General features: G+C 50.5%; 2 protein-coding genes across 3 annotated transcripts; one reads left to right on the top strand and one right to left on the bottom strand.

Annotated features, from left to right (window-relative positions):
* The first annotated feature begins 1,394 nt into the window (after positions 1 to 1,394).
* On the top strand, positions 1,395 to 3,681 carry LOC123097573 (protein transport protein yos1). The gene is made up of 2 exons (XM_044519346.1): positions 1,395 to 1,581; positions 3,116 to 3,681. The coding sequence occupies exon 2, from the start codon at positions 3,118 to 3,120 to the stop codon at positions 3,352 to 3,354; it is 237 nt and encodes a 78-aa protein (XP_044375281.1). The 5' UTR covers positions 1,395 to 1,581; positions 3,116 to 3,117; the 3' UTR covers positions 3,355 to 3,681.
* A 414-nt stretch (positions 3,682 to 4,095) lies between these two features.
* Positions 4,096 to 8,653, bottom strand: LOC123097572 (cytochrome P450 714B3). 2 transcript variants are annotated; one of them, XM_044519344.1, is made up of 5 exons: positions 8,159 to 8,641; positions 5,743 to 5,969; positions 5,244 to 5,491; positions 4,808 to 5,153; positions 4,096 to 4,720 (listed from the first exon to the last, which is right to left on the bottom strand). In XM_044519344.1, exons 1-5 carry the CDS (start codon positions 8,448 to 8,450, stop codon positions 4,280 to 4,282), a joined length of 1,554 nt encoding a protein of 517 aa, XP_044375279.1. In that variant the 5' UTR covers positions 8,451 to 8,641; the 3' UTR covers positions 4,096 to 4,279. The 2 variants fall into 2 exon arrangements, with proteins under 2 accessions (XP_044375279.1, XP_044375278.1); XM_044519343.1 differs by having other exon boundaries at positions 4,808 to 5,491; positions 8,159 to 8,653.
* Between the last annotated feature and the right edge of the window lie 1,371 nt (positions 8,654 to 10,024).

The following is a 10,024-nucleotide window of genomic DNA, read 5'->3' as shown; positions in this document are numbered from 1 at the left end:
GATCCAGAGATCTCGAGACGCCACGGCTCTAGTATGACAGTGCAAGCCCTGACATGGCCTTTATACTGCCCTTACCAAGCAGAAGAGCAGTTCTTGCACTCCCAGTGCATGCAGTCTATGCTGCCAAGCATCCCTGGGAAGCCCTGCTGGCATTCATCACCAACAAACGGGCTGTATCTTCAGCTGTTGGCTCTCTCAAGTACTCAGGGCCAAACACAGCAATAACAGCCTTGTAGAACTTATACAGGGACTCTAGGCATGTAGACTCGCTCATACGGATGTACTCGTCAATGAGATCACCGGGCACTCCGTATGCAAGCCTTCGGATGGCGGCAGTGCATTTCTGATAAGAGGAGAAATCAATCTTGCCAACGGCATCCTCTTTGCACTCGAAATAGTCATAATAGCCGACCACCCCCTCTCTAATACGGTTGAAAAGATGCCTACTCATACGGAAACGGCGGCGGAATTTTTGATGTTTGAACAACGGGTTTGTTGTATCAAAGTAGTCCTTCCAAAGAAGGAAATAACCGCTCTCTCGGTTGCGATGCAATGCCAGAAGGTGGCCCGGAATGGAGGCACAGAACAACGGCCGCTGGCTGTTGAGGTGGTGATGGACCAACACGGCAACCAATATCTCCTCCTCCTCGTCGGACAACGAATCGTCGGAGTCGCAAAGGAAATTGTGAAAAAGAACTCGTCGGCGGAGTCCATTTTGCACCTTGGCAAACTGTCGAACAACTTGCGGGCGTCGACGAAGGAGACGGCCGGCGAAGGGAGTCGCGGCGTGCACGGACCAGCTAGCTGCCCAGCCAGCGTCCGACGAGTGGGTCGGCGTCCGATGAGCGTGCCAGTGAGGATCTGGCCGGGGCAGCAAGGCGGCTTCTTGGTCGCGGGCGGCTGTGTGGTGGGGGGTGGGGGCGCGGGGTGGGAAGCAGTCGGCTCCCCAGCGTTAAGACGGCGGTGGCGGGCGACGTGGGAATGGGCGGCGTTGTTGGGCGGATGTGGAGGCGCCGGCAGCTGGCAGAGTCGCCGGCAAAATGGGCGGCGGCGTCGGCGACGAAGGAGGCGGGCGAGGGTTGCTGTTGGATGAGGGGAGGCCAATGTGCCACCGACTAGCGAGCCCGGGAGGAGAAGGCGAGCGTGCGCGCGTCCGTCACGTGTCCGCACCGACGTAAATCCGCCTAAAAAATGGATCGGGAATGAGTCGCACGCGGACGAAAAGCAGACGCGCGTCCATTTGGGTCGGCACGACGGCGGCGGACAAAATGGGTCGCCCTATTAAAGTTGGTCTTAAGAATATCAAATGTAAAGGCTCACACTCTCATAGAGCATGGTCTCCTGTTCGCCATTAGGATCTTCTCTTCGTCCTGTAAACTTGTGACGACTTAATAAAGTTTGCAAGGTTGTGTAAAAAAACGCCTGCACCCACGCGAGCAAGAGGACTAGGGTTTCTCTCCCTGTCGATTCACACCCGCATTCGCGTCGCTCTCCTCACTCCTCTCCTCTCTCCTGCGGACGGATCTCGCCGCCCCGTCGCCTCGCAAGCACGTCGCCGGCGCGCATCCTCACCGCGCAGAGGTTGAACTCTCCTCCTCCCCTCCCTCTCGGATCCCTCTCATCTCCCTCTTCCCCTTGCGCTGCTGCTTCTGCCGATGCCGATGTGAGCAGGCGGCTAGGCGGGGTGCTGCCGTTCCCTGCGCGCGTTTTGGTCGGAGCCGAGCTCCCTGCCATGGCTGCCGTGGCCATGGGAGATGCTCCCCTCGCCCCTGTACAGGCGCGAGCACCCACACGCACCCATGCGCGAGCACGCGCGTTCACCCCTGCCCCGCACGCACACGCACGCCCACAGCCGCCATCCACATGCTCTGTCCCGAATCTCCTCCTCCTATGGATCTGTGTGATTAGCATGCATCTATGTGAGCTATTGGGCTAGTAATTTTTGTGATTATCATGGATCTGTGTGATCTGTCCCCAAGAGTTTGCTAGCTTGTGGAAATTAGAAGGAATCAGTAGGTAGAAAAAAATAGTTATGCAATCACAAAAATTCAATATGTTAACTTCCTGAATAATTTGTGCATATATTTTATTTTGTTTTGATGATGCAAATGATGTCAATATTATCAGTGCCCATGCCTTTATTAGTTTATAAAATCTGTCCTGAATTTATATAGATGGATGACAACGGCAAGACCCGAGATAACGAGATACGCTGATAGTGCAAGCTGCTGGTTTGGTTGCTGTTTTGTGTTCCTATATGGCCATGATATAAATCAAAAAAGACCATCAAAGTCTAGGGGTGTTAAGCACTTTGCACAACTCAAGACTGATAGTAAGCTTGAATTTCCTAAGCCGAAAAGAAAAAAAAAACAGTTTGTCAGGGGCTCAGGGCTTCTCGCTACCTTAGTTTATTTCCACCGTAATCCATAACCCTGTTTTTGGAACTTCAAATCCCCATCACCAGTCAAACATCCATCTGATTTCGATTCCTTTTGCCGGTAAGCGAACCCCTAGTTTGCCTGGATTGTAATTCGGACTGCTCTAGCCTTTTTTGTCTGCTGTGAACAATTGAGTCCTACCATATCTTTCTTCGCTGTTACCATCCTCAGTTATCCTGAAGTGATACTACAAATAGCAGTTTATTTTTGAAAAAAATGGGCCCTGTGCTTCGCGCTAGGCCTGCCCGCCTGGTACGGCACCCTGGTTTGCAGTCCTTGGATTGTTCCCTATTAATTAGCGTGATTTTCAGAAATTCCCTAGTTGTTCATATACTCCCTAGTGTGAATTTCTCAGTGTTGGTCACCTTATTTCCGTAGTGATGGTTTGCTGACATGGGCATTCCTGTGACGGAGGGATCTTTCCCAGTGAACCTTGAAATTTACTTTAGAAACTTCATGGTATATCATTAACATTCTAGTGCCACATCTGGGCCTGGTGGAAGTCATAACGTATGTGTTAGTGTATTTTCTTGTCCAGTCATGTTTATGTTTCAGAAGATGATGTTACTTTGCTATGTTGAATCCATGCTGACAGAATTGTCTGTTGGTTCAGTTATGATTGGTGGCACATAAGTACCAAAAATTTCAACTAACAGAGTTATGGTATTCATATACAGAGATGGGCTTGTGGATGCTGCTGGAGGGTTTTTTGCTTCTTGCAAATTCTTTGGCGATCCTGAATGAAGACCGCTTTCTTGGTCCCAGGGGATGGAGCATGTCTGAAGTTTCAGGAAATGGGCAAACAAAGTCGTTGAAGGGGCAGATCGTGGGGCTCATCTACGCCACTCAGTTTTTGCGGATGCCCTTGATAGCGCTTAATGTTCTTATCATTGTTGTGAAAATGGTGTCAGGCTGAGGCTCTTTGTCGTGTCTCTGCTGTTGAGTTGAACTGATTTCAGTTCCAGCATTATGTGAAAGCTAATCGTGTTCAAAAGTTGCTGCAAGGATGTTCACGCTGACTTGAATGCCTGTTGGCTTTGTTGCTGTAAATCCCTCCTTGCTCTGAGGGTAATCTTTCCTCCTGTATGACTTGTGAATCATGCATGCATCTGTTGCTATTGGTGTGGGGGTATGCACTTACGCTACCTTGATCACCATGTAAATGTTCAGTCTAATTTAAACATCGGTACTGCTTACGGTTAATGACATTATCTGGTGGCAGAACCAACGTTTTCTGTAGTTTTGCCTTATTTGCCGTCTTAGTTGTTGATTGTATATCCTTTTCCTTGGGAATCATTTTGAGCCTAGTCTCTTGTTTTCGGTTGTTTTTGTGAAGGTGTTTTTTGTTGTAGTACTGTATACATTGTGCTGGCACTGCTTTTATATTTAAACTCTTGCTGAGCTTCTCAACTTTAGATGATGATCAAGCTATGTGAGAAGGATGATTGACCCATTCACACATTTTGTGTTGCAAGTTGGACAAAAGTATGCTGCACGCTTAGTGCTCCACACAGGATTTTGTTTTCCTTTATTCACATGCTTACTACACTCTAGTCTTGTAATTGGTGTTGTATTTTGACCTGGGTACTCATGATAACAGCTGCGACTGTTTTCTTGAATGAAAGATTAGGACATTTACTCATCTGGCACCTTCCTCTAGTTCAGCTGAACCTTAACATACCCACGAGAACGATCATATCTGAACAAATTCGAACGTGTGTATCTGTACATTCTCTCAAGCAAGCTGCATTCATTGATTAAACTACGTACGTACGTACAAATTTCTTTGCATGAGCCAGGACGGATGCTAACATTATTATATCGAGGCCACATTGCCTCTCCTAGTATGTAGTAGTAGTAGAAGCAGTGTGCACTTTGGTTAAGGTGAGGTCGACGCCGAACTCCGGCTCCACTATGAGTTTCAGCGCTGGGGAATGCTGATAGAGCGGCGAGAGCTTGAGCGCAAAGTTGGAGATGATGAGAGATATGAGTATCTTGAGCTCCGCCGTGGCGAACCCTTGGCCGAGGCAGGTCCGAGCGCCGGCGCCAAACGGCAAGTAAGAGTGCAGCTGGGGTCGAGCGTCGGAGAAGCGTGCCGGGTTGAACTCCTTGGCATCAGGACCCCACAGCTTGGGGTCAAGGTGCATTGTGGAGACAGGGATGTAGATGTTGACGCCTTTCGGTATGTGCACACCCCCCAGCTTCAGTTCCTGAAGGGCCATCCTTGACACAAAGGCGCCTGCTGGGTACAGCCTCAGGGTTTCCTGAATCACCATCGTCAGCTGTATTTCCAAAGGTGAAGTTCAAGTCAGTAGGCTATCATCATAATATGATCAGCTTCTGAAGATGGGGGAGCATATGTAACATACGTTCTTCATGTTCTGAAGTGATTGGGAGTCTAGTGGACGGCCCCCGCAGACGTCCAGGACCTCTTGCCGGACCCGGTCCTGCCATTCTGGGTGCAGGCCAAGGAGCATTAGGCACCAGGCAGCTGTCACAGCTGTGCTCTCGTATCCTGCAAAATATATGCTCTTGCAGTTGTCCACTATAAAGTTCTCTGCCTCGCGGAGCCCCAGCTTGCTGCTGCTTGCGCTGTGAAGTATCGCACGCAGTAAATTCTTGTCCTCTCCGCTTTCCTTGACGATCTCTAGTATCAGTCTGTGCACTTGTTTGTGAAGCCCCCACGCCTGCCTGTTCTTCTTGGTAGGAAAGAACCTGCAGAATGAGGATCTTAGTCTATGTTCCTTCACCGACGAAAATGGTGAATTGTGAGAGTTTCTACATTTTGATGAACATTTTTTTAACCTTAGGCCGGTCATTTCAGCTAGCACGTTTGGCTTGGACACGGCCTTCTGCAGCTCTCTGAGCTTCAAGAAGATCTTCTTTCCTTTGACGTAGCTGCTTCCGAAGCATGTCCTGGAGATGACATCTGCGGAGTAGGCTCTTATGTCGTCGTCAATCTTGATGTCTAGAGTGCCGCCACTCTTGTCGACCCTCGCTTCCCATGACTCGAGCAGTGTTTGTGCAGAATCTACCATCAGATCCACCATTCCCTGGTTTGGTTATATATATGAAGATACAAAATGAGTCTAGCTGTATATATGCTGCTCTTAAATAGAGTACTGTACAACAGCAGCGCAGAATAATGCAGGATTACTTGCTGTAAGTGGTCCTAATTACTAGAATCTTATCAGACACTGTCTAGCTGGATCGGAATGTTGTTTTGCTGCCGGGCATGCATGGTCCAAACCAAATGAGAACACTCACGACGCATTATCTAGCTGGAGCTGAGAATGCTACGTACCTTGACCTTGTCGAGAAAGAACTCGGGCGCAATGATCTTCCTCTGGTGGGCCCAAGCCTCGCCGTTGGACTTGAGGATGCCTCTGCCAAACAGTGGCTCGTGCGTGGCCTTTAGGTAGGAGCTCTTGCCGAGGTCCAGCGAGACGCAGAGGTTGATGTCCCGGACCACGTCTGGCCGGCTCACGTGAAGGAACACCACGTTCCCCATGGAGTAAGTGAACACTGGACCTGCACTTGATGTCGAGCCACCAGGTTAATGAATGAACCCCGCCCAAAAATACATGTTCATCATACTACATAGAATCAAGATGTACTGTACTGTTGAGAAAATAATGAGTGTATTCCGTTTCATCAGTCAGTCAAAAAGAAAAAGAAAAAAGAGAGCAGGAATCTATCTAGCTAGGGATCGTTCCTGCCATTGCCATTGGCTTGCCGGTCACCATCGACGGCTCTGTTGGATTACCTCGGCGGAACGACCGCAAACCGACACGACGGTGGGCATCCAACAGGAGTCCGGCTCCTCCCGGCGAATGGCGATCCAGTCACGCCGCTCAAGAAAAGAAAAGGTGAAAGCGCAGGCGTGCGGAATGGGACAGACGAGACGACACAACCGGCAGGCAGCCAAGTTGAGGGAGCGGCGTCTCCATCGGCCGATCGCCTCATCACGCGCCCCTCCGCAAAGCGGTGGACGGGAGCTCGCGCGCTCTGGCTGGCGGCGGCCAAATGAGGCGCGAGCCCACGCGCATGCATGCAGGCGCACACGGGGGCGATAGCTCCAGCTCCGGCTCCCAAGTCCTCTGCGCGCGCGCGACATGGACGTGCCGGCGGTCCAATCGTCTCTGGCGGTCCACACATGACATGATCCACCCCGGCGCGGACACCGCACCGGTGGAGGAATGGATGGCGTTGCTGTTGCTGGCGTTGGGAAGCCAGAGGTGGTCTCGTAGTACGTACTCTATGTTGCGTTGCGTACCCACCCACCTGACGTGATATGTCGGGGCTGCCTACTGTTTGTTTCGCCTCTATCGTATCGTATCGTATCGTATGTATCATCATGGATAATCTGAAATTACTCTTCTAATCTAATCTCCGGTAGTATCGACCATTTCCATGTGACTTGATTGTGTCTTTTCTGCTTAGTGCATCAAGTTACATATTGTTACTTGCAAGCTAGCCGCTATCTATACATGCATGCATCAAAGGACGAACAAGATTTATTTTGAGGGAGCTTGGATGGATGCACATGCTGTCATCAAAACCAACGCTCAAACCCAAACTTTCCGAGCGTGGCTAGCTCACGGCTACATCGTTTGCATCACGCCAAAACTAGAGGATAGGATCTACAAGTACAAGGAGTTCATCGCCTTGACTCATTTCAGCTCTCTACAGTTACGTGGTTTGTTTTTTTCCTTTTATAAAACAAAATAGAAGTACTATCGTATAGGGGGTTGGGTTTGTTGTTCTTTGTGGGCGCGCATGTCCTCTCCTATTACATCATCCAGTTTTTGAAACTGCTCTGCGTACGATGGTGTTTTCGTCCGACCAATACGACCAGAGAGTAAATCATCTCTAAATGATATGACCCACAAACTGAATTATCTAGGATTGTCTCTAATCGTACAGTGTTGGATAGGCACTCTGTCGTACCTATAGCAAGGTCGTTCAGTTTTAGTAGGGTGGGTCCGAGAGATCAGTTAAATCTTGCAAGCTGATGGCGCCTAGCTCACCTAATAATATTAGTAATATACATGCATCCTTGCTATCCAACAGTGTCATGCAGCAACAGGAAAGGCCAAATTCTGAAATTCAGCAGCACGAGACCACCACAAGTTTAGTCGACCTGTCGACGTTGCAACTTCTAGAATTCACTTAAGATCCACATCACAAATACGGATTGACAGGTTGATTTATTTAAGGAAACCATTTATTTATTTAATACTCCTACTGCTCAGCTGGAACCTCATCATTGTCGGGTCCTGAGAGAGATTGCACTTGATGATGCCAGAATTTTAAAATGGCCAACCTATGTTTGTTGCTATATGGAGTACACCAGCTTAGTGTCCAACACTAGAATGAATCAATCATTCGGCTAAATATGTATGTGCTAATATAAACAATCAAGCATCTTTGGGCTCTGTTAGTGCTTACTACTAAGCTCCTTCCCTCAACAACAACAACAAAAAACAATTAGATAAGCTCCCTCTCTTCTTTGGGAGCAACGCTGCAAACTATTTGGTGGCCGATGCCAGATGGGGGGCATGAGGGGTGAGAAATATGAAGATGACTTTGTTTTTCAGGGAAAAGAACTAGACTGAAAAATTAGTAAGCTAAATATGTATGTATGCAACAGGAAGAAGATGCTTCAAAAGGATGAATAAAGCAAAAATATAAGCTGATGGCCGGAGACACATATATACCATGCTCTTTCCTCCATTTATCGTAGAAGGGCAGCACGGCTGGGCGGTAGTCGTGGACGATGCGGCCGCCGGCTCGGGGAGCCGACTTTGCGGCGGCGACCGCCTCCCTCATGTCGGCGATGTTGCCGTAAGGGAAAGACGGGCGCGGGCCTCCGATGCCCTGCCTCCTGAACCCGGCAAGGAGCCTCTGCGGCACCACCCAGACGGTGTAGTAGAGGTAGATCGCGAGGGAGCACGCCCCCACGCAGCATAGGCTTAGCACCACCTTCATCGCCATGCCCACCTCCATCATCTCTCTCTCACTCTCTCTCTCTACACAGCTTGATCTCTGTACGCACTTCTCTCTATGTGAGGAGTGTCAGAGCGTGTGGGGGTAAAGATGAAGAAGCTAGCTAGCTAGGTGGAGGTGGTACTTCACTGTGTTATATGGGGGACGGGAAACAAGTGGGGAAAGGTGGTAGAGTCCAAACGCCAAGTTTGGCATAGAATGGCTCCCCCGAAAAGAAATCCATCACCGGCAGTGAGTGTGGGCCGGGCCCTGGCAGGGCCAGGGGGTAGTAATATCCAAAGTGTGTATTGCGTGTCTATCCAGCCTTCTCTTTTCTTCTCTTTTCTTTTCTTTTTACAGTACAATATATAATATTCCCCTTCTTTCTTTTTGTTGCGGGAAGGGAAGGCGATCTAGTATCTCTTTTGATCTGCGGCGACGAATCAAAAGGTTCATATTCACTATTCAGGCATGCCTGCGGCCTCATTTCATGAAACAGTCTGAGCTACCACCTGAGCTAGCTAGGAGACAGCAGCTCTCAAATCTCGCCGTCTCGTTCAATCTTATCCACCAAAGTCGGCAAAAAATAATTCTGATGCGTGACTCCACCCACCTCTCCTCCCGGTGGAATGGTGGACTTGTTGTTGCACGGCACCCCACTTCCTCTGTTAGGGCAACTCTAACGCGCTGACGCATTTGATCCGCGTGTATCCATTTGGATCAAATGGATGAAAACGACGGCTCAACATGTCGACGCAAACCCAAAATTCGTCCGCTCGTCGTTCGCCTGGGCGCATTTTAGTCTAAATTTGCGTCCACGCCGACACGAGACGGACGCGCCGCACGTCTGCTCAGTGTCCGCCTCAGGTCCGTGTGTCAGCCGTCCAACAACCACCGCGGTCCTACTAAATGCCCACCTACCAGCTCGGACCCCTGTGACAACCAGTGGAAGCGTCCGGAAGTCCACTTCTTTTAAAATAGCAAGCGCACACGTGTGTGTGTGTGTGGGGGGGGGGGGGGGGCTACTTCCCCGTCCACAGCAAATCTAGTCACACTCGCCATCACGTTGAGGACAGGAAACCTTAGCCCGAGCCATGGGCTTCTTCGGCGGCAAAGGGAAGGGCAAGCCCAAGGTGGAGGAGGGCTCCTCCTCACGCCCACTGGTGGCAAGGTGGGTGCTGGTGCCAGCGGCGGGAGGGAGCGTCGGCCGCCGAACCGCTTGAACATCCCAATGCACCGCGCGCGCTACCGCTGGGAGTACCGCGCCACGCTGCCATGGCCGGACATGAACCTCCACCACGGCTGGCACCTCGACACCCACTGCATCCCGGTGCCGGCGATGCCGCTGTCAGCTCGCGCGCACTCGGAGGAGGTGCGCAAGCGGCGCGCCTTCCTGACGCGGGAGCAGCGCCGTAACCCGGCGTTCGCGCAGACTCCCTCAACTGGGAAGTCTGGTTCACCATCAAGCACGACACTGCCCGCCGTGGTGCCGCTCGCTCAGTTCACTCGCAGAGTCCTTAGACCAGTAGTTTTGGATAGAGTCTCGCTCATAAAGGAAGAGTAGCGCACTAGCGTGGCTCGCTTCGCTTTTCGACGCG

Source organism: Triticum aestivum, chromosome 4D (genome assembly GCF_018294505.1).
Source record: "Triticum aestivum cultivar Chinese Spring chromosome 4D, IWGSC CS RefSeq v2.1, whole genome shotgun sequence".
Classification (NCBI taxonomy): domain Eukaryota; kingdom Viridiplantae; phylum Streptophyta; class Magnoliopsida; order Poales; family Poaceae; genus Triticum; species Triticum aestivum.
The sequence above is the reverse complement of the archived record's forward strand: the minus strand, read 5'-3'. Positions and strand labels throughout refer to the sequence as shown.